Source organism: Spodoptera frugiperda, chromosome 31 (genome assembly GCF_023101765.2).
Source record: "Spodoptera frugiperda isolate SF20-4 chromosome 31, AGI-APGP_CSIRO_Sfru_2.0, whole genome shotgun sequence".
NCBI classification, from domain to species: Eukaryota; Metazoa; Arthropoda; class Insecta; order Lepidoptera; family Noctuidae; genus Spodoptera; species Spodoptera frugiperda.
This window is the reverse complement of record NC_064242.1, coordinates 3439459-3467192: the sequence shown is the minus strand read 5'-3', so window position 1 is coordinate 3467192 and position 27734 is coordinate 3439459. Positions and strand designations below refer to the sequence as shown.

The following is a 27734-nucleotide window of genomic DNA, read 5'->3' as shown; positions in this document are numbered from 1 at the left end:
TTAGAAGTTATATCTAAAATAAAACTTCGTGTTAAATTTAAAATATAACATTTATTTTGTTAAAAAGCTAAGTATTAAAGTATTGAACAACTAAACAATTAAAAATAAATTTTACTTAGAACGAAAATAAAATTAATTACTTGACATAAAGTAAGTACTCTTGATGTCAATGAGAGAGATCACTATTCGAAGCTATCGCTGGAAGAATCCCCAGTGTTGTGGAACTTCAATACTTTGGAGCTCTGAAATAAAAAGATACGTAAAATTAAGCCTTTCATCTAGGAAAACGTAGGCATTAGTAACACCCACTTTTAACCAGTTGAGTCCCTTGTAATAGGGTCCTAATTCCTTCCGAAAATTAAGGAATTCCAGGAAGAACGAGTAAGTCCCGACTCCGAATACAGAGTTACTGAGAAATCTTCTAAAAATAAAGTCAAAGTCAAAGTAAAAATTATTTATTTCAAATAGACCAGGAAGGCACTATTGAACGTCAATGCAAATAATACAAAATTTAAAAAAAGACAAATGTCTGTCTGTCAATCAGTCCTCTAGTGAAGCCATTTGCTCGTTCCAAATAGAAAAAGAAACCCTATACCAAAAATTAATACCTATTTTTATTTATATAAAAAACAATTACTCGTTTTAAAACAAATGAAGAATTCATTGGCTCTCGACGAGAAAACTTAAGAAAAATCTACCGAGTTGTTTAAGTGAGATCGTTCCGTAAGGCATAGGCTTCATTTACATTATCTTCCAACTTTCTGAGTTTTGTTTAATTTTAGTTTAAAACTACAATATCTGTAGAATAAGACTTAGTCTTATTTATTGTTACGGTTCAGTCTAGTGAATTACATCTATGTAGTTTTGTAACGGAATTCATTACAAACTAAGTAAGTAATTTTTTGTCCCAAGAATTCGAGCTATTGCCGTTAAACGTTGCCCCACACTAGGTTTTTGTCCTGTGTCGTGGCTGTGTTTACAAACATACAAGTTCACATACACATTTCGTGGATCACACAAAGAGTTGCTGCGTGCGGGACTCGAACCCGCTTCACGATGCGCAGCGGCCAGTTGCTCAACAACCGCACTAACCGTGCAGTCCTTATATGCTATAATAGGTGAATAGTGGATGTTACATTTTGGTATAAGTAACTGTGTCAGTGATCGTATGATAGGGTTCGATCACTTGAGTCACTTGTTCTATCATTCGTGATGTTATGTTATGTAAAATACTGACCTGACTGCACGGTTGACGCGGTGGCTGCCGCGCAACGTGTAGCGGGTTCGATTCCCGCATGAAGCAACTCTTTGTGTGATCCACAAATTGTTGTTTCAGGTCTGGGTGTGATGTGTATGTGAACTTGTATGTTTGTAAACGCACCCACGACATAGGAGAAAGTCATAGTGTGGGGCAACTTAAAAAAATACTTACAGATGTAAATTCTTCATCAATCGTGTCCAACGATTCTGTCTTGGCTACGTTCATTGTGAGCTTCACGCCAGCTGCAGGCGGTGGTGGTGGTGGCGGTTGCACCACTGGTGCTGTGTACGCTTCATACAAGTCTGGACGAGGACCCAGAGGTTTCTCGGGATTCACTCGACAGTTGCTCTCAATCCATATCTGCTCGTTACGTGATGGAGTTCTGCAAGGAATTTATACTATGAATTTTATTGTCATCATGTGCATACTAGTTCATCAAAATATGTTAATAGGGATGATGATTGGGTATAATAATTAAAAATCTATTTAGTTCGTCAGTTAGCTAATGAAAAAATATTAGACACGTATTTTTTTATTTTGTCATATAAGATAACAATACTGAAATAAAACGAATCAAAGTTTAGGAGTGGGAGCAATTACGTAATTTTTCGTTTAAAACGTACGGAGAAGTGACGTCTCGCGACATTTCAAATTAATTTACCTTCGAAAGTATTTGTTTCTGTAAGGAAATAAATACGTGTTTAATATTTTAAAATAATCTACAAGATTGACATTATTAGTCATCATCATCATCATCATCATCATCAGCCGAGAGACGTCCACTGCTGAACAAAGGCCTCCCCTTGGTCCTCCACGTAGAACGACAAGCCGCCACCTGCATCCACTGGCTCCCCGCCACTCTGACGATGTCGTCGGTCCACCTAGTGGGAGGTCTGCCCACGCTGCGTCTTCCGGTCCGCGGTCGCCACTCAGTCACCTTCCTGGCCCAGCGGCCATCAGTCCTCCGAGCGACGTGGCCTGCCCATTGCCACTTCAGCCTGCATATTTTGAGAGCTATGTCTGTAACTCTTGTTCTTTGGCGAATTTCCATATTTCGGATTTTGTCGCGCAAAGATACTCCGAGCATAGCTCTCTCCATCGCGCGCTGGGCGACTCTGAGCCTTTCTAAAAGGCCAGCAGTTAGGGACCATGTCTCGGTACCGTACGTCATCACTGGCAACACACACTGGTTGTACATCCTGGTCTTCAGACACTGCGGGATTTTTGACGAGAAGACTTCATGCAACTTCCCAAATGCTGCCCATCCGAGTTGGATTCTTCGAGCGACCTCTTTCTCGAAGTTGGACCTACCTAGCTGGATGATCTGACCCAGGTATGTGTAGTGGTCTACAACTTCGAGTATATCGTTCCCAACGACAACCGGTATAGGTGCAACATGGACATTTGACATGATTTTCGTCTTGTCCATGTTCATTTTAAGGCCCACCTGTTGGGAAACGGTATTGAGGTCGCTGAGCATGGTGTTCAGCTCTTCCAGCGACTCTGCCATTACGACTATGTCATCGGCGAAACGGAGATGAGTGATGTATTCGCCATTAATGTTGATGCCGCGTCCGCTCCAGTCCAAGAGCTTAAAAACGTCCTCCAGTGCGTTCGTGAACAGTTTCGGAGATATAACGTCTCCCTGTCTCACGCCCTTCCGCAACTGGATTGGCCTCGTAGTCTCTTCCTGGAGTCGGATGCGCATGGTGGCGTTGTTATACAAACACTTCAAAACCTCGATGTATCTATAGTCGATGTGGCACCGCTGGAGAGACTGCAGCACCGCCCAGGTTTCGATTGAATCGAAGGCTTTCTCATAGTCCACAAACGCCAAGCATAGTGGCAAGTTATACTCCTCGGTCTTCTGTATAATCTGCCGCAGCGTATGAATGTGGTCTATGGTACTGAAACCTTTTCGGAATCCGGCTTGTTCGGGAGGCTGGAAGTCATCAAGCCTGCGTTCGAGACGGTTCGTGATGACCCTCGAAAACAGCTTATACACATGGCTCAGAAGTGAGATAGGTCTGTAGTTCTTTAGCAGACAGTTGTCGCCTTTTTTAAAGAACAGAACCACCACACTCCGTTGCCATGCTACCGGCGTGGTTCCCTCGAGTATGACGGAATTGAATAGCTTCTGGAGGACTAAAAGTATCGGTTTTCCACCCGCTCGCAGAAGTTCCGACGTGATTCCGTCATCGCCCGGCGCCTTGTTGTTTTTAAGCTGTTTGAGAGCCATCCTAATCTCGTACAGGCTGATGTCTGGGATATCCTCAGTGTAGTGCCGCGTCAGTTTAGCTCTTGGGTCCCGAGCTGTACCGACGATGGGTTGCCGTGTTGAGGTGTATAACTGTCCGTAAAACCTCTCGAGCTCTCCGAGGATCTCGGACTTCGACGAGATGACGCTGCCATCCTCGGTCTTCAGCCTCGTCATTTGGCTTTGCCCAACAGACGAATTCTTTGCGAAGACTTTTGAGCCCTTGTTTCGCTCAATTAAGTCTCTGACTCTTGCGGCGTTATAGGCCCGCAGGTCACGTCGCATGTATTTCGAGATTCGTCTATTGAGCTTGCCGTATTCAGACATATCGTCTGAAGACTGCAGCCTCATCTCGCTACGATCCTTAAGAAGTTTTAAGGTTCCGTCGGAGAGCTTTTGGGGCCTGTTTCGGCGGGGGTCTTGAAGAAGTCTGACCCCACTGCTCGGACAGTTTCCACCAACCCATTATTTATCTCGTCCACGTTTCCACAATCAGCTAGACACTGGAAGCGATTTTGCAGTTGGAGTTGGAACTGCTCGGGGTTTTGGATCTGGGCACGTCCAGGGCGGAGCGTGGACTTCACCAGGCGTGACCGCTCTAGTTTTACATTGATGTTCAGTGTGCCCCTGACAATACGGTGATCGCTACCGGTTTTCACCTTCGCTATCACAGAGACATCACTGAATATACGTCTTTCGGTCGCCATGATGAAGTCGTATTTGTGAATTATTCGTTGATATGGTTTTAAATAGAAATGTTCATTTAATATTACTGAATATATAATTACGAAGTTCTTTTAAAGAAAATAAACTTAATTCAATTTAACTAACACTAGGAGTTATTTACGGTAAGCTCTCGAGTTTCTTATTAAAACTAAAGTTCAAGAAAAGCTTCGCTCGTAAACAGTGGTAATGTGTGGATAAATGTTATTCAACAGCTAACAGCTAGCAGCTGGAATGAGGGAAAGCTATTAGCACGAATAAAAAAACAAACGAGGTTCACTTCGCTATGAAGATATACATCAAACAGTTTTAATTTCATTGCTATCATACTAATGTTAAATTAACGGTTTTGAAAATATCATAAAATTGAATATTTGATATAATTATGATAAGTATTAAAGCCCTGCTCATCTACTTGTATCAATTTAGCTTGTCGATGTTTTATACGTTTTTACCCGACTGCGCCAGAAGGAGGGTTATGTTTTTTAACATGTTTTTTTATCGAATAGGGGGCAAACGAGCAGACGGGTTACCTGATGGTAAGCGACCAGCACCGCCATTTTTAAAAGGAATACGGCATTTTCTTTGTCTAAAAAAATAAAGTGATGCTCCTCTTTAACCCCAGGATTGCTAATGAAACGAAGTAAAGCCGCTTGTTATGCCTTGTGAAACAATATGACCGGTACTTATTACATATTACTAACTCACATCTTTGCTCGTGAACCATTATAGGCGTTGTCGATTTATTTATCTTCAGTCGTAAATTGTATTTGGTAAACTACTTTAGTGATTGCGTTCAATTGTAACACATGTTGTATGGCAATTGAACGCAATCGTGTGTAGTTAAAGAATTCCAGTAAGTAAAGGAATTAATAAGTACGCGAATATGCAAAAACCCAACTAAGTATTTAACATAGTCATCCTAAGTTTGCAAAAAATACTACCTCATACTACTAAATTCTCTAGTGTCGAGACAAAGCTAATTATTATCTATTTAGAGTTCACACAGTACCAGAGGTGGCGAGTAATGCGTCCCAGGACATACTAAACGAGGCATACGACATGGCCGCTAGATTACTCTCCTCACATTTTCACAAAAAAATTGGCCCCAGGATGCTACCTTGTGGAAACCGTGGAAGGTGAAGCTAAGTAGTTGCTAATGCTTTGTTTTCGTACGCGCTGGTTAGCTTTAATAGCACTGGTTATGTCTGCTAGTGTCTATTACGGTGCTCTAAGTAGTGTATTTAATTTTGTTATTATTGTATTAAAAGGTTTTCCTCTGGGAATGAGTAGAGAAGGAGCATTTTATTTTCTTTTGTTTTTGATATTATGCTTGACGTTCATACTCATTTTAATGTCTTCAGAAGGGTAGTTCACGTGCTTCTATTTGATTCTAGTTTTAGCGCATGTTTCACACGTCTATATAAGTATCTAATTAACTAATATGACAGATAGTTCATACAAATTACGTTCTTAATTTTAAAAAAATATCTGGAACATAGCGGCTATCTAAAAATTTAGGTAAATGCAATGCAATTTTTGTAAAAGATTAACAGATGTTTATTTTCATTTATTTTCGCTAAGGTAAGAAGTTATTACATCAATTAATTCACAACTGAAACATATTTTTAAATTGCATAAACGATTCGTTAATATTACTTTCCTAATTATTTTCGGTGCATTCCATTATTCAAAAGGCTTTATTTGTATTATTTTATTGTGCCAACAAGCGTGAACTATTTTTAAGCACGTTGAGTGCAGAGAGTCGTCAATCAGCCAGTCAATTAGTGCACCAATTAAGGTACGTTTCGATGAGTTACTAATTGAATGTAAGTATATGGGTATCATCAACCTCGAGCGATATAATTTGAATTTATTAATATTTCAGTTTGATTGTGATTTATTTTTATATACTACTACTACTACTAGCTTCTGCCATTGGCTTCGTCCACGTTCCCGTGGTAAAAAATAGTAGCCTATGTGTTATTCCAGACTATAATCTAACTTTTCCAAATTCCATTCCGATATTTCGATCCCTTCCTATCCCGAGCCGTTTTAAGTGATTGAGTTACAAACATACACACAAACTTTCGCATTTATAATATTAGTAAGATCACATTTGTCTTATTGTTTCTGTAAATTACTAGATAGGTGAATTTCGCTACGATTACTACCCGCCCATTACGGTTCAATTGATTACAGCTATAACAGACGGACAACAGAGCCTTAGTAACAGGACATTTCGGGACTAAACCCCAAAAAGGGTCTTTAAAGAATTTAGAAAGTTCAAGGATACCAATCACTATTGTTCCGTGAAAAGGAAAATGGTCACGATTGGTTGTGACGTCATCACCGTCCAGAGAGTCGTGCCCACGTTTTGAAGTACTAGGTACGTGAATAATTGGAAGTTGATTGTAGTGCAATTTGCTAGACGTCAATATGATTAGTAGTTCTGCTGAATTGTGGTTACGACAAGCAATAACTTGGTCATTGCTCTCTGGGTTTAGACTGATCTGCTTTATTTTTGTTCTTTGTTTTTAGTTTCATTTAGAAAGAAGCTTTGAAGATATTCTTAATTCCAACTAAAGTATAAAATAAATAAAGTTAGTTTGTTTTTGTTTGTTACTCCTTTACGTTTTATCTACCGAACCAATCTTCTTGAAATTTATATAATGTAGCTAAAAATATGGGAAAAACATGGTGTACCTTTTTAGGGCAATTCACGTGTTTAACACATTGAACACCGTGGTGGTCAGCGGTGACCGACGTTAGCGGAGGATTTGCCTTCAACTAGTTTTCTATTGGCAGTCAAAATCTTAAGCTACGGAATTAAACTAGGTCACAAAAAATATAGGTATTGCTTACCTCAAAACTGCTCCTAATTCATCATACTTGTATATCATCTTTGTCTTAGTATCATAGAAGCCGTCACCAGTATCATAATGGCCAGGAGGTATCTCTCTGGTGGGCTGGTCAGCTGTCAAGTACGATTTGCCAGCAGGCATTAAGCCATGTTTATATTCTATTGCAAATCTGTGGGGGTAAGAAATATTATTTGAGATTCTTTAGAACATTTAAAGGTTGATAGGTTCTGTCTGGTTTGTTAAACAAATGAATTTTTATTTTGCATGTCAGATGAGTGGAAGGAGGGTAGGCCTTTGCCCTGCAGTGGGACGATCATGGCTGAAAAAAAATGTCTGTTGTGATATACAATAGAAAAGCCAATGTATGGGACGAAGTAGCATAATTATTTATTGGCTTTAGATTACCGGGCTGTGTATACTTATAAATATCTAAGCAAGAATATCCTACGTCAGAAATGATTAAAATCTCATTTTGGCGATCAAAAACAGAAATGATATCGCAATATCTGTGGTTACTTTTGAAATTTGATCCCAAAAGTTCCTAATTTGTCTGCTAAAGTTGGGTCGCAAATTAAAAATTTAATTTCAATTTAAATTTTCTACTCCGACCGTTTTGCACATGTTAAATTAGTAAAGGTTAATTAGCGGTTTCTCGTGGACTGGGACCTTTAATATCCACAAGAGAAATATTTTTGGGAAAAATGCAAAACATGTTTTAATATCCTCAAGTATTTAAAGTTACTTCAACAAATATCAGTTTAAGTTAAGTAATTACATTAACTTTTGGTTAGTTATGTTTTTTATAGAAGTATCTAACTTAAAAATCTTCTCGAAAAATGCAGGATCCAACTTGTAGTTGTAGTGGTTACAGTCTAAGTGAGGAGCCTGTGAGTGTCATGTTTCGGCACGAATGGGCCGGCTTGACCGGAGTGATTCCACGGCCTCATAGAAAGCCGACGTGAAGCAATGCTTGCATTGTTTGTGTGAGGTTTCCGGAGACCCAATTATATATTCCCTATCTTCCCAATCCCCAATTCCCCAACTACCCTTAAATTCCTAACCCCCAAAAGGCCGGCAACGTACTTGTGACACCTCTAGTGTTTGGGGTGTCCATGGGCGGCGGCGATTGCTTACCATCAGGTGATCCGCCTGCTCGTTTACCGGCTTATATCATAAAACCTGATACTGTCCTCCTGTCTATTTTAAAGATGGTTCTACTTTATACACATTCCTTTTACCTTCTATCAGGCGGTATACAGTACTTCCAATCCTTTTCATCGTACTCCAGGCTATCGTTGAACAGAAGAGTTCTTTCGACCATGGTCCCATTCTCCCATCTGCCTCGCAACACCATGCCGTTCTCGTAATGCAGCTCACCTTTCCCATGAAACACTCCATCGTCAAATTCACCTTCATATGTGACTCCTATTGAAGAAAAAGTTATACTATGGAAAGTTATATGAAAGAAGGAAGAAATACTTAGTATTATTCTTTTTCAGATGGAAATTAAGAACTAGTGGAGGACTAAAGCGATCCTTTATCCAGCAGTGAACATCTTCAAATACAAGACAGAGAGGCAGAAATACATATGAAATCTATACTAATCTTATAAAGCTGAAGAGTTTGTTTGATTGTTTGTTTATTTGTTTGTTTGAACGCGCTAATCTTTGGAAATACTGGTCCGAATTGAATAATTCTTTTAGTGTTGGATAGTCCATTTATTGAGGAAAGCTACAGGCTACATTACGCTATGACCAATAGGAGCCGAGCAAAGCGGGTGAAACCGCGCGGAAGTAGCTAGTATATTATAATATCGAAAGCGGTGTGTAAGAATTGTAGCAATTGGCGTTCCATTGTCTCTGCCTAGCCCCATGGGACACCGGCGTGAGGTTATGTATGTATGTAAGTATGTATAATATCATACCATTCGGAAAGGTATACGTTCCATATCCACTCATACCCAGTATATCCCAAGAGCCCTCATACCGCGAGGATGTAGGAAAGTACTTGGTTAAACGAGCAGCTTGAGGAATATCCAATGGACCTGTCCTGTGTGATGTAAAAAGAGATGTTGAGAATGCAATTAAAAAAGAATGAAATATCCCAGAAGTAAGATGTTAAGGAACAAAAGGAATTCAGTCACATATTTTATTTATGTTGATGCTTCAAAATAGCACGATATTAATTATAAATCACTGTTTACATACATTGAGAAAAGCTCTACTAGTTTCGAGTCACAGAGGGACTTTTCATCATAAGCAGCGTGCGCAGACGCGGTGACAAAAAATCCGGCCAAGTGCGAGTTGGACTCGCCCATGAAGGGTTCCGTAACAGCAAGTAGATGACATAATATAAAAGTTATAATATAACAAGTTATATTATAACTTATACAAATGTACAAACACTATGTAAAACCTTGGTTTTGTATGAACGACAAAGTTATATTTGCGGTTTTTGAAAATATTTTATTTCTTAAAAACTAATAATGATATCTGGTTCAAACCAATTTTCGTTGTTAGTTTCTATTGAAATCTACAGCATATATTTATTTTAGTTTTCTCACTCTCTTATTTTAAAAGTTAGAGGGGGGGGACTCATTTTTCCACTTTGGAAGCGTCTAATTTTAAAACGGTTAATTTTGGCCAAAAAATGGTTTTTGGAACCTTAATGTCTTTTTTAAAAACCTATCCATAGACACCCATCTAGGAAATGTTAGCCGAAAAAAAAATTTTTTTGAATCAGTTCCCTGTATGGGGTACACTCCTTTAATTTTTAAATTTATTAATTTTTATTCAAAATTCGAATAGCGGTTACCGAAATACATCAACCTACAAAGTTTCAACTATGTAGGCCTAACAGTTTCGGAAATAAATGGCTGTGACATACGGACGGACGGACGGACAGACAGACATGACGAATATAATCTCATAAGGGTTCCGTTTTTTGCCATTTGGCTACGGAACCCTAAAAAAAAAAAGATTGTATACATTGTTGTATACATTGTTATTGTATACATATCAATACAGTTTAAAGAGAAAATCATCAAACACAAAAATTAAAATAATGTTTCATAACTATTCATATATGTATTTTATGTAGGTTTGAATGCTTTACTTTAAGGTTTATTAACATGAAGCACTTACTTGCTTTGTTCTTTGCGAGAATCAGAAAACTTTCTCATTAAGTGTTCCCATTGTGAAGCTCGCTTTTCAGGAAAATAACTGAAAGCATAAAACATATTTATTCGGTTAAGCAATTCTAAAGAGACATTTGCAAGGTACCAGAGCAACTCAGGCCCATACATTATTAACGAATTTATTGCAACTATATTAAAATCAGTTCAGCTAGGCTATTCTGTAACAGTCAATTCGAAAAATTTGAAGTGAGTTCGATCGCATTCTCGCCCGTTATTGGTCGAGATTATTCTCACAACCAATGACATGGCGCACCGCGATCGAGTACACTTCGAATGGGTACAAAATCATCCAATGTCTTTTCTCGCCTTTGGCAATTCGAGAGGAGTGTGTCACCTTGTTTTTTCTCCTACTTTTCGAACTGGTGCCCCGGTAAACCCGCTAGGTAGTTCGCAGCTCCAGATCAGGCATCAGCCCTACTGGGCCCCATCTGTATCAGAATAGCCTAACTGGACTATCTGAAACTACAAGTAATAGCAGAAGTAGGTCTGCTTCTTCATACAACCTGACTACGAAGCAAAGTTTCTAATGAATACCTAAATATAGTTCAGTGTGTATAGTGACGTCATTAAGGCACAGTTACGAGTATTAATGCAAGTAATGCAACTGTTACCGAGCAAATAGGTACAAGTGTGCCCCATTTCGGTGGAGACGCCGGGCAAAGTTTGGGCAAGTCTTAGTGAAAACTTTGGTACAGTGTATTTAAAATTTATATTAGTTACCCATGTTGGTTGGTGTATTGTACTTAGGTGTTGTTGTTTTTATTACGACTGTATTTTTAGAGTATTTTCATAATAAATATTTGAAGATTTATACTTACGGAGTCATCATACTAATTTTCTTTGACAACGCCATTGTGTAGAATGCTGTAAAAATTGAGGTTTTAAATATCTTGTGTGTACAAGAATAATATGTTGAATTCTCGGACATTATAGTGACCGCCTCGTTGGTCAAGCGACCACGACCCGGGTTCGATTCCCGGGTCCGGCAAAGTATTACTGGGCTTTTTTCGGTTATTCAAAAATGTGGCAATAAAATTAATGGTGAAAAGTGGGAGTACATTGTACAATACCATTACGTGTTGCAACATGCACCTCTACCTACGCCTTCGGTACATAGTAAAACAAGTGATAATTTTAACAAAAGGTGTTCATAAATTGAGATGATAACTTCAGCTAGCTGACAGAAGGCTTTGTTTCTATGAAATAGTTCCTTAGTAATTAGGAGCGAGTTCCAGATTATAAGCTTGTATAATATTTATACTACATACATAAATATATAAATCTTGCTGTTATAGACTGTATGATAATTCAGGACAAAGGCTCATCTTAACGTGGGCAGCGTATTGTCTAATTGATGTTTACTTCCAGGTAATGTTGTCTGTTTGCCTCATAGGGATAGAGATAGAAGAAGTTGTGAGTGTAATCATGTGTTGATAAATAATAATAATTAATGTACGAATATTAAGTTACCGATACACAACAATTTTAAAAAGTCGTTAAAAACGAATTTTGCACTTTTTAAAAGAGTATTTTCATTCTACATAAACGTATCTCGTATCGTTACGCCTTTTATCTCCGAAGAGGTAGGCAGAGGTACACTTTGATCCACGTAATGCCACTGTAAAATGTATCCCCCCTTTTTACCATTTGTGTTATAAGTCCCATGTGATAGGGGGTGAGTCTGTTGCCATATACTGCGCGCATTACCAAACTCCGTGCTACTACTGAGAAATTTTCGAAAACACCAGTATTACTTTGCTCGACCCGGGAATCGAACCGGAAATATACGTAAACGTTCACCTAAAGTTAACACAATCCTCATAACAATTGATTATTCTTTACTAGAATCACTGTGTCAAATAAATTGTTAAGTTTCCTACTACTTTTATTTGTCAAACCAGCTGGTTTGTTTATCCAGGTTACAATTATAAAAAACAAAAGTTCGACAAACATTGGAGAAATGAGGAGCGTTGTATAAAAGCCTTAGTATGCAGATGGTGGCGCGGTCATGGTCACATACATACAACACATGCATTATTTATAATGAAAGAGTGAAACCGGGCATCGAACAATAAGTTTATTGCCAAAGCCATATTATTGTCTCTGATAACGTCCGGGAAAAGTAATAAATATTTGATATATATGGCTATGGATTACCGGATAAAGAAATCTATCTTATAAAATATGAGAAGGCAATGTTTCCTAGTAAGTTAGGTTTTATTATAACTTTCGTGGGACATACTAAATTAATTATTATGTTATAGGCTTACCCACGTAACTATTTGACGAGGAACTCGACTATTTTCAAACCAGGCTAGATGCGCATATTCTTGATTAGTATTCCGCGACACACGACGCGGTGATTGTCGCGCTGCTATTGACACTCACAGTTACGTGAATAAGCCGATAATATCATAATTAATTAAAGAGGTTTCGTTCGAAAAAAAAAAGTTATAGGAGATTTTTCGCTTGGAACGCACTTTCCATTTTTTTCGGTAAGTGGAAATAAAATGGAAATATCTATTCATGTAACAGCATGAAATAATTTCAGTCTATATCATTATTTTTTTTTAAAGTCACATCGTCAAGTTTCACACAATTTAATCTCCTTAGTTTCGTTTAAAAATCATAACGTAAAGATTACTTAAAGACAAAAATGTGTATTTTACCGTACTTAACTTCGAAAAATTCTAACTATTCCAAGAATGTATGCAAGCGAAGTCGACAAAGGAATAGATTAAACTATTGTTTTGACGCGGATGTGTGATGGAAGAAGGCTAGAAGGGCAGAGTGTCAGGTGCTCGTCTGTTCGTCATCTCGACGTAAATATTCAAGAGAGGAAACGAGGTCGCTCATTGTAGGCGCTGCAGGCGTTCAGTTTGCACACTCCCTGATATTTTCTACTATGTTCTATATGTTGGTGTGTAGCCGTTTGGTTTAAGGTAAATTACTAGTATTTTGAGTTTCCTTTAATGGTTTATTTTAGGGGCTTTTATTCTTAGAATATGCCAACCCTATTTTGAGATTATTATTACTTTGCCGACATAGTGATTTATATAAAAATCAATTGCTGTTCGCTAGTCTTGCTAAAAGTCGAAAAAAGCTGGACCGATTTGGCAAATTTTGGTTTTGAATTATCTGTAGAAGTCCAAGGAAGGTTCAGAAGATAAATGTTTGAAGCGGTACGAAGTTTGCCGGGTCAGCTAGTATGACATATATATTGTTTATCAATTAAATGGTCGTTTATGACTGCAAGCATGATGCTCTGATTAAACTATACTTAAGTAGGTGCATAATTGGAATATTTAATTTGGAGATTATCAATGATTGAGGTGTTTAAGCAAGAGGTTTGTTGTACCTAATCTTTATTAGATGTGTTTACCTAAAATAATTAAGTTTACTATAAAATATCATTACAAGGCGCGCATATACAACTCAATACACTTTAAATTGTATGGAAAATTCAGGAGAACCGCTTTACATACATAGAGCCACAGGTAAGCAAGGAACTTGGTATCAGAATGGCTCAAACGATTTCCTACAAGCATGTTTCCGAGCCAGCAAGCACATCTCGAGCCATTTGAATAAACTGCATGTTATTGCAATTTTTGTATATTTTCTACAACACGCGGGAACGGTTGCAAAATCCGTCTAAATCTGCTTCTGCGTATGTAAAATAATGTAAAATTGTATACACATATCTAAGTTTTGAATTCTATCAATTTTTTAGGTAACTTAAAAAGTTTGAGTTTTTTTGAGGCGGTACGAAGTTTGCCGGTAGCTGTATGTATTATTGTACGTCGATTAAATGGTCAAGTTTGGAGGCTAAACCGATAGGTGTTTAGGTAAGGCGGTTCCCTTTTCTTTCTTAAAGTTTTAAATTGTTCATTATGAACATTCATAGTCGCTTTAGTAGACAACACGTATATTACACGAGGTTTTATTATAATCGTACGTATCGTATCTAATATGGGCCTCTAGCATGGCTTGAAACTATAGTCGAGTTCCTCGTGAAATAGTTACGTGAGTAAGCGGATAACATAATAAATAATTTACACGAGGTTTATCATGATAGAGGATGGATGCCAGAAGGATCTTTGCTGTGGAAGACACCATAGAGACGTGCATAAGAAATTATGACAAAGTAAAGGTGACAGCGTGTTTGTAAGTTTGACAGCAAGTGCTGTAGGTACCTCCAACCTAATACTTTTATAGAAATTAATATTATTAATATACAAACAACAAGCTTACCTTATGCTTATCCAAAAGAGATAAACCAAAGCTTTATTCAATAACTTTCATATAAAATATTAATTATTATTTAAAAATAATAAAGATTTATTTCCTCTTTATTCTTAGTGTCAATTGACATGACATTGAATTGACTTTGACAGCTTGTCAATACTAGTTACCCCGCCATCTTGATTTCAGTGCGAAATTTTCAAAATTCCTGTTTCATCGAAATTTAACCAGCTATTTATAGATAATAGTTTTAAAAACTTTTTTTATTTTAGGTTAAAACGGGAATATTGCTTAATTTATTTATACTATGTCACCCAAAATATTATATTTTCAGTAAGTATATTAAATACAATTTTTTTAGTTGATGATGTGCAAGCCTCGAACAAGGTAGCAAAGTTCGGTATCAGTTTTAAACGAGGTTTTACCGGATACATTAGCGGTGAGTGTATAATTAGTCGAATTGCACAACTTCATTCACACGAACCACAAGACAATTGGCGAAGCACCACCGCTTCATGGTAGATATCCCACCCACTCGTACGAAGGGCTTCGAAGCGGGAAGTTGTATTACCACGGAAAAGTTCTGAAATTTGCAATCACTCGAAAGCCTTTGATCAATCAGTATCGGGTGCAACAATAATATCTTCAACAACTTTCCTATTACATACATACATGTTCAGTATTTATTAGGATAAGTGAGGTTTTATGTACATGATCCGCCTATAAGTGGCCACTGCTGACCAAAGCCTCTGTTCATATGGAGGTTTGAGCAATAATTAATTACCACGCTTGCTTAACGCGGGTTGGCGAATTCGAACTTATTATCAGAAATTCCAGGTTTCCTCACGATGTTTTCCTTCACCGTTTGTCAGTGGAGTCTAAATAATTTTAGAAAGTACATATAACTCGGAAAATGTTACATTGGTACTTGCCGTTGGTAGGTTTCGAGCCCGCACTCTCAGGCATGAGAAGCGGGTCTTAAACCTGTAATGTATGACTTAGTAGTTTTACCGTAACAATTTAATACTAGCTGCAACATAATATCTGACACCAGCTTTAAACTACGCTAACTCGAAATTTGGTAAAAACGTTTTTTTATGCCAAGTTATGCTATAAACTATACGTGTATTTCATACGTCATAAAAAATTTTGATACCAATGACAGAAATCTATGTAAAAATAAGAAAGTTTTGGACAAATCTTATAAAATTCTATTTATTGGTACTTTTTAAATCAAAAATCGATTTATATAAATACCAATATTATTGCGGAGTAAAATTCGGGGATCACTTTTTCAAAGTTCTGTGCAACACTGCGCTAACCATAGATTAGCGAAGTTTAGTGCGTTCGTGTGTATAGGCTTGTTCGAGATTTTATGAAGAACTTAGCGACTTTTACATAGTTAATAGTCTTTGTGTTAACATATTAATTAGTTTATAATGGTACGTTGACTATTCTTTTTGTAAGTAATACGATGTTCTTTAAAAAAATAAAGAAATATGCATTTTATTATTGATCAGCACTACGAGCTCCCGTACTACACTACGCTAACATAAGTCTAGATTTGTATAAGATTAACATTTTTTTGACTGAATTACGTTTATATACGGCTAACTTGCGCTAAATCAAAAAATGAAATAATTAAGGAAATTGTTCATAAATTCGAGATTTACAATGAATAAATTAAATATTAGCATACCAAATTTTAAAATGAGTATCTTAATTAATGTAAAAGCTATCACGTTTTTCCCTTTAAACGCCTCTACTGATAAAGTACGTTTGATTCCCGAGTTAGCGTAGTATTAATTGCTGGTGTCGATATATTGATAATTTGAGTCGCACTAAAGGATTGCTGAGTTATGATATCTCTTAATTATAAATAAGTGTTATTTTAATAAAGATTATGATTCTATTCCAATACTATACGACATGAGTTTCATTGATATAACGTAAAACCTCACATGGCGATACCCTGCCAGGATCCGTGCCACAACGACATCAGGGAGTCTACTCTAATTCAATGAAAAACGAAGTTTCGTCCGAAACTTCGCAGATTTCGTACTACAATTCCATTTATTGCGAACTTTCGTGAACAAAAATAAACGAATGAAATTAAGATAAATAAATAGGTTTTGATTTGAAATTAAAGAAAATGTTATTTAAGTAATTTTATTAGTAAATCAATAAAACCTAAGTTTTAAGTGTGGGAAGCCATGCTTCGGCACGAATGGGCCGGCTCGACCGGAGTGATACCACGGCCTCACAGAAAACCGACGTGAAACAACGCTTTTGTGTTTCGTTGTGTGAGTGAGGTACCGGAGGCCCAATTCCCCCCTTCCCAATCTTCTCCTTTCCCATTCCCGAACAACAACCCTTAAATTCCTAAGTTTTAAAAAGCCGGCAATGCACTTGTAAAGCCTCTTGTGTTTCGAGCCTCCATGGGCGGTGGCAATTGCTTACCATCAGAATACGTCTGCTCGAACCGGCATGTCTCATAAAAAAGTACGGCCGAAGATTAAACGAAACTTCGCATTCGAGAACCGGAGTAGCCCCACAGGTTCGAGGTTTTATGTGTTTATAGCATTTTATTTATTTGTGACAAAGAAGAGCGTCGGTTGGCAACAGACGAGACGTTTTGTCTCCATTCGTATAGACACACATTAATAATTAGTTCCGTTGACTGTATGCGATTCGTTCCAGAGAAAGTCTTACACTCGTGCTCTGTGCCGACAGACGACAAAGCGTCTGCCGTTGTTCAGTTTAATTCGTTAATTTCACAACATCAAATTGAACTTTAGCTCTAATGTGGTAAAATGAGCATTTAATTAGAAATTACTGCGTCATTGGTTGAGTTGACCAGGTGCTACTCCCATACAACTAATTGGTTACGCTCGATTCCCGGATGGGGCAAATTATTATTTAGCATAATTTTTTTTAATTATCCTGGTAGCATCGGAGTCTGGAATTGTGCCCAGTATATAAGGTCAACCCCTATTACATGAGGCTTATACCACAAATGGTGAAAAAGGGTGCACATTGTATAGCGGCATTACGTGCCGTAATGTGCACCTCTGCCTACCTCCTTCGGGGATAAAAGGCATGACGTTGCATACATTAATTAATATACACTATGTAGAAAAAACTATTTTATAGTTATGCACTATTTAAAACTTTTATACCAATAAATAACTACACTGAAAATAAATATAAAGTTTTCCTTTATCGTAGTTTAATTCTACATTAGTGTTGTGCCAAAGAAAGGCACATAAAATACAAACCCTTTTACTAACATATTGGGGCGTATCCCATCCAATTTATGTCCAATAAATAGAGTTCAAAATTGCTTAGCAAAGTTTGTGAATATAAATTTTTAATTCAGTAAAGTCGTTTGAGATCGAACTACTCGTACTCCTTTTCTCCCTTTGTTCCTAGTGTCCTGGTATGTGGAAATGAATTCGGTGGAACAATATGCGAAAGTTTTATTTGAATGAATGGGACTGATGCATCTAGTGCTCTTGCTCTGTTGTCTGGCTAGTTCGTTATTGTTTTATGAACTCGGTCTCATGCGCACCGTCTGTTTTCATTGCCTCTTTGTCAAATAAGTATGTTATGAATATACGTTTTCAAACTAGTTTTTGTTCCAGTAGAATATTACGCTTTTCGTGTGCACTGTTGCGTTTGTTTTGTGTGTATTCTTTTTTATATATTTCTGTTGTTGTGGTCAGTGTTTATACGCTTGGAAAGGTGCCTAAGCCATTTTGTATGTGGAGTTATGTGTGTAGAACTTTTTAGATAGTTGTTGAACGTGTTACGAGTATTAAACTGAGTTTAGATGAAAATTATAGAAGATTTTTTCTGATCAAAGAGTGGGCGGCTGTAGAGCCTGCCACGAAACCTAAGAACGAATACATAGGAATAGAAAGTGTACAAAACAAAAGGAAGGATACTATGCAACGATAGCGTTACAAAACACAGTACAATGATCACAGCTCTCAAGATTAACGAGACCTAGACGAAAGCAATCAACCGCCACGATATAAAACATCACTCTATTTCTCAACAAATCTTTTATCTACGTAACAAGTACTTATTACAGCATTTATCTTATTTATCAGACAAACATGGCTAACAATGTAATATTCAGAGATCCATTGTTATATCATATTACTTCAGTCGTTACCAATTAAATTCGTGTGCGAATTACGATCAGATCTGGTCGCGTCACGGTATCTCGCGGGCGGCGGCGGCGGCCATATTGCGAAGTGTATGCGCATAAAAAATCGAGCCTGCGCATCATTTCTCACGATATGACGGATTACGTCAGTGTGCGCACGCGATCTGCCAAATCATAGCCTAATTAATTGTATAATATTTGTGTTGAATGCTTTTTTACAGTTTTTTATGGCAGTTGAAGTATGTGCGGCGTGTGTACTGTGAATTTCATTGTTTTTAAATGTTTTTTTTTTATTTTAAAATTCAGATGGCGGTGCTCACTGGAAAATGTAGTTTTGTTCCGCATGGGTTGGCTCTTTCTTGTTTTCTATTTATTCGGCGTAAGCGAATTTAATGGAAAATAGAAAAAAAACAATCAGTGATAAATTGATTTAAAGTAGGCTAACTATCAATAAGGTTGAGAATAAGCACCATACAAGAAAACAATCCACAATCCACTAGTTTTCGATAAAATGTTAGTGAAAGCAAAAAAACAACATAAGCACATTGTGCAAAAAAATTACAACAAAAAATTTGCATGTAAACGTGATGAGTACGAAAAGAAATACGAGTTTCCGTAAGTAAATATAATGTGTAATTATATGTAACAGCGTGTAATCCGCTATTACTGCAGATTTTATTGTTTGGAACATGAGTGGTGATTGTCGTAACACTGCTCAGATGTGTGCCATTGGGCCACTTATATCTGTTAGATGTCAAGCGAAGATTGTTCTTTATAAACTTTTGATTATTGTCGTGATGTTACATTTTTAGAAGTCCTTAGTAAAAACACAATTTGTAGTCCCATTTTTGGTTTAGGTTAACGTGTAACCTTACAGGGGCATCGGTCTTCAGGTCTATTTAGCGAAGTCGGTGCCCCTTACAGGTGCTGAGGGTGGCCACCGGGGTGGTTTCAGTGAGGTAAACATCCCATACTTCCTAGTTTTTCATCCCCAGTAAGTTAGGCCTAGCTAAAAGTATAAGTTTCTATTGTAAGTTTACCCTCGTCATCAAGAAAATATGGGGTCACCGATCTTCGTGTTATACTAAAATTTCCCTAATTAACAGTTTTTTACCGATAGTCAAAGCGAGAATAGCGTCTGGATTCTGATTTTTGAGGACCAGGTGTATAACCTGAGATGTATACGAGATTTCTGTCGCGATTTGTCGTACCTACGTATTTATCACTTCATTTCTGATCTGTTACTCAGTACAGGTAACTTGCTGAACAACGTATAAATATTAAATTACAAAACAACAAATTGTTCTCAAAGATAGTACAACTCGATAACGATACACCCTAATAGTAATAGTCCATTAAATATTAAACGAAAGGCATTACATTCAATAAAATATAACCTTGACATCATCAGCAGAAGACGAATGTAAGAAAAAATGCTTGAATACATTCTCCTCTGTGTTTCTTAAAGACTAGATGTTTTCACGCGGTTTTACTCGCTACTCGGTCGGTAGTATAGCCGGTAAACGAGCAGACGGATCACCTGATGGCAAGTAATCGCCGCCGCCCATGGACACTTGAAACACCAGGGGCATTACAAGTGCGTTGCTGGCTTCCTAGGGGTTAGGAATTTTGAGAAAAGAAAAGAAAGAAAAGATTGAGAAATGGACCTCCGGAAACCTCACTCACACAACGAAACACGACGCAAGCGTTGTTTCACGTCGGTTTTCAGTGAGGCCGTGGTATCACTCCGGTTGAGCCGGCCCATTCGTGTCGAAGCATGGCTCTCTCACACTTAACAATAGACTATCCAACGCGATAATGTTAATTCAAATCCAACCAGCACTCCCGGAGATTAGCACGTTCAAACAAACAAACGAACAAACAAACTCTTCAGCTTTATAATACACCTACTAACTACTAAAGTATAGATTGTGACATATCTTGTCGAGAGAGATGTGAAGTGATGAAAATTTTAATGGGAGCTGTTCTGAGCTGCAATACATTCATTGAATCTTAATGTGCCATTGTTATGATGGACGTAAATTAGAGCTATACTTAGAACTTTTGACGAAATAAATATTTGTCTTTTAAAAAAGGTGGTTACGTTACGATATATTAAATAATTGTTGGCAGTTTTGTAATTTATTGTCTTTTAGTGTTAGTGTGTTTTTGGTGTTTATTTTTAGTGTTAAATAGTCAGTTCTGTATTAGGTAAATTTATTTGTATTTACATAACATTTTTTATGTCTGGTTCACATAGTTTCTGATGTTTTTAAGAGTAACTTCTAGTGATTGTTATTAAGAGTAAAATCTAGTGATGTTACTCTTAATAAAAAAAATATAGCTTTACTCCACCACATTCTACTGGTACATAAATTTAAATCAGTTTATCGTTATAAACAATATCGGGACACAGTGACACACCCTGGTTACCTTATAATAAATTATTTACAAAATAGGGGCACCAATAATGGGCTTCCCTAAACTATGGGTAGTTTAGGGAAGCCCATATACGCACTTGTACGCACGCAGGTTTTGGTGTTTCAATGTCCATGGGCGGCGGCGATTGCTTACCATCAGGTGATCCGTCTGCTCGTTTACCGTTATTCCATAAAAAACAAGCCTTGAACGAAATAAATTCTAATATCGAGATAAAAAGCAACTTCAAAACAACTTTTCCTACAAATAATATTTAATGTTCTATTCCCTAAACAAATTATGATAATATTAAAATTGTCTGTGCATACATTCAGTTTACCTGCACGAGATTACATTATGTAACATTAAGTTCAAAATGAAATTACTGTTTAAATAATGTGCGCTTGCAAACTGACGCTCGTCGTGTTCCTTACTGCGCTGTGTGTTTGAATCGCTCCTCATTTGAAGCATAATAAAGTCTTGCTTTATTTTATTCAATGCTTCATGCACACACTACAGTAATTTGAGGGTAAGGTTTTTGATATTTTCTCTTAAAATATTTGAATAATCGATTAAAGCAAGCAAAATACTGAGCTTTTTTCGATTTTCAGTGGTAGCACGGAGTCTGGAATTGTGCCCAGTATAATAATATGGCAATAGGCTTATCCCCTATTACATGGGACTTATATAACAACAAATGGTGAAAAATGGGTGTATATTGTAAAGCGGCATTACGTGCTGCAATATGCACTTCTGCCTACCCCTTCGGGGATAAAAGGCGTGACGTTGCAGCAACGTTGCAGTATTCATATAATAAAAAGGTGCAACTCTAAAGGTGCACAATAGAACAAATTTTGTGTATAATGAGCAAGTTGTAAGTAGGTAGCATTAGTGAGCAGGGGACACACTGTTTGGCGTTATTCCAGAAATGTAATGCTTCCATTATGAGTCCTCAGTTGATATCATGTGACCAACCAACTTGTGGTCCTCTTGTACCGTTTGCAAATTGGTTTTTTATTATTAAGTAAATGTTTTAAAAAGGATCAATTTCAAAGGGAATTCTTTATATGATTTCTCGCACAGCAAAACTGTGGAATGAGCTGTTGTCAGCGGTATTACCGAACCGATACGACTTTAAAACCTTTTTTATAAGGCCGGCAAGGCACCTATGACTTCTCTGGTGTTGCGGGTATACTATAGGCGGTCAGGCGATCAGGTGACCTCTCTGCTCGTTTGCCTTATATTGTATAAAAAAAGATATAGTCGGGTTTTGACCAAGCCAATAACTTCTTGTATTGTTGTTAACTAAAGTTTTCATAACAATAAGGTATCGTATAGAATGAGGGCGAAAATGTTATTTTAATCGACATTAGCCGTACATTCGAAACACAAAACTTATGTTCATAAAATCCTTTAATATTATCCAAAACCAATTCATCAAATTAATCAAACATACATATCAGGAACCTTCACATACAAACAGCCTTTTTATAAAAAAAATCTTTGAACTAACCTCCTGTACACACGAAATGGTCTATTCCCACCTAAAAACGTTCCAAATTACCATAAAACAAGAAGCACGTGAATTACCAAAGGGTTCTCTTTGATCTCGTTCAATACTCTTCATAAAGTCCCGCTAAGCTCTCGCATAGTTTCACATAAAATTGATAGAAGTGCTTAATGCTCAATTCACGGCTTGAAAGGATGAATTTGCGAGGCAATTTGCTAGGATTGCCGTTTTCTGAGCTTATGTCGGGGCCTATGTACGGAGTATATTAGGCCCGTACTATATTATTATATACCTACTATGTGTGTTGTGTGTTACTCACATTCATACTGTTTTGGTTAAATATGAATGGTTAGAGAGTCTGTTGTTGTTGTGTTTTGTCGTAGTGAGCTCCTAATTACCTGACTGTATCTTATTCCTTATTACTTGTAGTACAGTTAGCGCGGTGGCTTGGCAACTGGTTGCCGTGCAACGTGTAGCGAGTTCGATTTCCGCACAAGCAGTACTTTGGGTGATCCACAAATTGTTGTTTCAGGTCTAGATGTCATGTGTATGTGAACTTGTATGTTTGTAAACGCACCCACAATACAGGAGAAAATCCTAGATGGGGTCATGTATTTAGAAAAAAACATGATGACACAAAAAAAAACGCGCGTATCTTGTCATTAACCGAATTCATTATTGTATCTGAATTTCATTCTAATTTAGATTCAATACAAAAGCTACTGAATTGTTTAAAACATTTTCAATCGTTGCTATTGGTTGATTAGACGCTACATTTCTAAACTTGAAGTTCATTGTATAGAAGACGAAACTCTGTGTGGCAATAAGCGAACTTTCTAAGTATTGCCTTTTGATATAGGTATACTTTTGCCTTCAATTTAAGGAGCAAAAGATGTACCGTATCGTTCTAACAATACAAAATTTGTGAACAGAGAACAGGCTTAGAATATTATCAATCCACGATACACAGCTGTTGTACGAACAACGGCACATCAAGCTATCCGTATTCATCTAAACTCTTTTTCGACTCTATAACTTTGTCATAAAGTTTAAAATGCATTGAAGGATTAGCTGTACCTTCATACTTAGCTGTAGAAATACGACAGGTTCTGTTTGCGGTCCTCATTTTATCGTGAGCAATAATTATTTCATTTCGCGGAACATTTCTCTCGAAATTATTTATGAGTTCTGCTTATACCTTCTCGAGGTTTTCCTTGTTCGTTGATTAATGATGGATATTATATTGTGTGTATCTGGCATTCATTTGTTTAATTTTTAATGCAAAAACGTCTCTCTATTTTAGCATTAATCAATAAAATAATATGAATTTAATTGGTTGGTTTAAACAGTAGCAAAAGTCTCTTCGGAGCTGCGGAGTAACTGGGGCTCCGGCTTGAAAAGCAAAAGTAGGAACGGGGTGGTTTTTAGTCAGTAAGAGTCTGACACTCCCTCTCGGCTCGCCTCAGAGAAGCCATTAGATGATTTTTCTCCCTTTAAAATAAAAAGTAAATAAAACTTTTATATATTTTAATGAGTATTGAAATTATTTGCCTAACCCGAAATCGCGTTACTCTCAACGAGGTAGTCAAGCAAAATAAAAATAATTCGAATTCAAAATCTTTGTAAGGTTGACATGATTACATTTGCCAGTGTCACATCCAGATTATAAGATTGCTTTTCTACCAGGGATGTGTTATGTAACTATGATACAGAGATGTAATAGTAAAGCTGTGAAACTATGTGACCGCTTTCACTAAGCTATGCATCGATAGCACGTATCCACAGTACGCATCTTTCCGTATAAAAAACATGGCTTAGATGTCTTAGGTGATGATGAGAGAAGCTAAACGCACACAGAGCAACGTAGCATAGTACAACTCTGGTGGAAAAGTACCTAATGTGGTTCTTTAGAATATTTCACAGATTTCTGCTTAAAAAAATCATGAATGTAAAAATAATGTTACTGAGTCGTAGGGTTCAATCTGGGTTACATTATCCATATTACTTTAGAGGTCTAGAATCTAGATCTAAAATCTCAAAACATTTAGATTTATCTGGTAACATGTTTCATTCCGTAGCCCAATGACCGTATTCCCAAAACATTTTGTTATCTTAATGATGTTATCCGATCTTATCACATGTTTAAAATTGTCACGCGAACAAAGATATTATCAAAATTATGAACTTACCTACATTTACGAGGAATCCGAAAGTGAAAAGTTTGAAAGCGTGAAAGGTTGTCCTGTTAAGGCTTTTTAGTGTGATTTTTATAGCTAAATCTTTGAAAATTATTGACAAGAAATATTTACACAAGATCATAATTATCAAAGATATTTAACAGGGTAAGTAACAAGTTTTTAAACTGACATGTTCACTAACACTATCTTTAGAACTTGAGATGGGATATTTACCATGTTTATTTATGTCTATGAGTTTCCGAGAGTATATCCGTGATCATGGCGCTTGCAACAATGCCGAAATATCGAAAACTCAAAGGTAGACATAAATAAACATGGTAAAATCCCTTCTCAAGTTCTAATGATAATATTTAACAGGGAGCAGGCAGCATCGCTGTCTGATAAATCATAGACGAACCAAGAGCCTTTTGAACTGCGATCATCCACCCGCCTGTTAAGCATGGAGATTATTGCAAATCCAATTATGTAGAGGAGGCCTATAGTCCTATAGTAGACCATCACGGGCTTTTGATGATGATATACATGAAGAAAAACTAAAAGTGTACCTTATTTATTTAAAAAATAAGTTTATTTTAGTCTAAACAAACACTTTTGTTTACACACAGAAATCTTTCGAAATCACCAATGGCTGTCAAACTACGATACACTTGGCACCTGTATAGGGACATTAATAATTCATACCATCAATCCGATATACAGGGGGAGTAAATAATGTTCAAACGTCATTATAAATGTTAATGCGACGTTGGTAATCAGTATAGCGCAATACCTCATGTGTGATGAGTGATGTACAGTCTGCATAGTTATATTAGTATCATCATCAGCCTATAAGTGACCATTGCAAAGACAATACCTTTTTTGACTTGAAGAAATAAAATAAAATCAATTTAATAAAATGAGTGTGCGGGATCAAAATCTATAAACGACAAGTAGCAATATGACTTTGTCCAAGCTATATGTACTTTCTAAGATTATTTAGACACCACTAACAAACGGTTAAGGAAAAACATCGTGAGGAAATCTGGGTTTATAACTTCTAATTACAAGTATAAAATCCCCAATACGCAATGAACAAGCGTGGTGATTAATGCTCAAACCTTCTTTCTCCATGTGAGTTGTGTGTAAGGCGTTTCGTCAGCAGTGGCCACTTATAGGCTGATGATGTGATGTGATACCAAATAACTGTGCTGACTGTACACACATGCATACATCTCAGTATGCAATTAGATTATTGCAATAAATTCTACGTTTCATACATTTATTGATGTTGCGTACATTCGCTTTGATGCGTTAATGACTTAGACTTGAATGTGCGAACACTTGAACTGTTTTTGTTCCGAGTGATTTTATTCTAAGTAGTTTGTTTGTAAGGTCATATTGTTGAGAGGGATTCGCTTGTATTATGTTTTAAGATATAGTTGAAGATGGATAAATAAAATAACGATTCATGTAAGGTGCGTATAATTCTTATACTTTATGCCAATCTTTATTTAAAAGTCTTAGTCGTACTGAGAGACATTCAATGATGAATTAAACTATTCCTTATACAATTTTGTACCGAAAACAATTGCTAAGGACTTGGTTAAGTAAACACTAAATGACTCTGAGTACGACGGTTAGTCATTTAACGCGAAGTACCTGAGAAACGTGTCAACCACGACACAAATCCGCGACAAAAAGTCGCGCCACAAATCGGATACAGCAGACCATAAAATACTTTTATTTTCACGACTTTATAAATACACAAGCTGAGCTGAGTTCATTGACCTAATTTAACACGGTCAAACAGGTTGAAGAGAAAGACTAATCGCATTGTTTCTTTGGGTTCTTCTCTTTTTTGTGTCTCTGCAGACCCTTAAACGAGTGAGGCGTGAAGTTTTCGAGCGTGCCGTTACGGTGCATCAGTTTGTGAGACCGCTAGTTTTGAGGTTCCATTCTACCGCCACTAATAAAAACTTAGTGACCAAGTAATCAAACTATGAGGAGCTTTGAGGGTAGCGGAAACTGGGACTGGTCACAGGTAGGTACGATGAAGTTTCTCTTGCTATCAGGAACGCACTTGATTAGATCCTGTTACTTAAGGATATTAATGCAGGATTCAAATGATTTTTCGCCAAAGTGGAGTACTTCTGTGATCTTTTGATTCAAAACTTATAAGTGCAATCGTGTATCAACTTAAAACTCAGTGAGTGAGTTGAGTCAGAGAATGAGTGAGTGAGTGAATACCATACCAAGGGAATACCTATAGGTATGTGCTACACACCATCTAGATACAACTATCTATTATCAGATACGTTATTGAGCACAATTACTACAATTTTACTGACCTGTAGTAGGGACTGCGGAGGTTATAGCCTAAATTAAATGGCAACTAAAGCCACAGGTAAAAGCTACTCTCTTTATAAATGTACAAATTGTACAAGCCCGCTGTTTTCACAGCCTCGTCGCCATCGTCAAGTCCCGTAAGTCATCGTTCACAGTGTGGTTTTAGTTTCCGCTGTTATTGCGTTCTAGGAAAAGAAGTAAAACGACTGGGTATGCTAACTAGTGGTTAAACGGAAGCTAAGTTATTCTAGCGTTGGGTAAACCTGACTTAGATCGTGTGAACCAGCCTACTGTGGTACAAAGTTTGGGAAAGCCACAGTTTATTGCTAAAGCCCAATAACGTTGTTGTATTGGTACCATTATAGACCAATTAGATACCAAACAACACAAAGAAACCTAACCTATTTTTTAAGCGGAGAAAATAATCCGATGACTTTTTCCGCCTTGGGCGAGGCAAGAGGGAGTATTACCCCCGAATACTGGAATGCTACTCAATATTGAGTTGTACTTGTATCGTGCTATCACTGTCATCTATACATATAATAAAATCGTAGAAAAGTGCTGTC

At 37.1% G+C, this 27734-nt stretch overlaps 1 protein-coding gene across 1 annotated transcript; it reads right to left on the bottom strand.

Annotated features, from left to right (window-relative positions):
- Nucleotides 1–98: 98 nt before the first annotated feature.
- On the bottom strand, nt 99–14694 carry LOC118276018 (MORN repeat-containing protein 5-like). Its single transcript, XM_050707367.1, has 8 exons — nt 14553–14694; nt 11120–11165; nt 10249–10326; nt 9030–9154; nt 8344–8530; nt 7107–7274; nt 1433–1643; nt 99–242 (listed from the first exon to the last, which is right to left on the bottom strand). The coding sequence occupies exons 2-8, from the start codon at nt 11152–11154 to the stop codon at nt 183–185; spliced, it is 864 nt and encodes a 287-aa protein (XP_050563324.1). The 5' UTR covers nt 11155–11165; nt 14553–14694; the 3' UTR covers nt 99–182.
- Between the last annotated feature and the right edge of the window lie 13040 nt (nt 14695–27734).

What these genes read in the sequence shown, in the direction of transcription:
- LOC118276018 (XM_050707367.1), bottom strand. Translation starts at nt 11,154, where the DNA reads ATGGCGTTGTCAAAGAAAATTAGTATGATGACTCC. An exon ending in TGTATACCGCCTGATAGAAG is followed by an intron (nt 7,275 to 8,343) that starts GTAAAAGGAATG and finishes TTACCCCCACAG; the next exon opens with ATTTGCAATAGAATATAAAC. An exon ending in GAATTAGGAGCAGTTTTGAG is followed by an intron (nt 1,644 to 7,106) that starts GTAAGCAATACC and finishes AATTCCTTGCAG; the next exon opens with AACTCCATCACGTAACGAGC.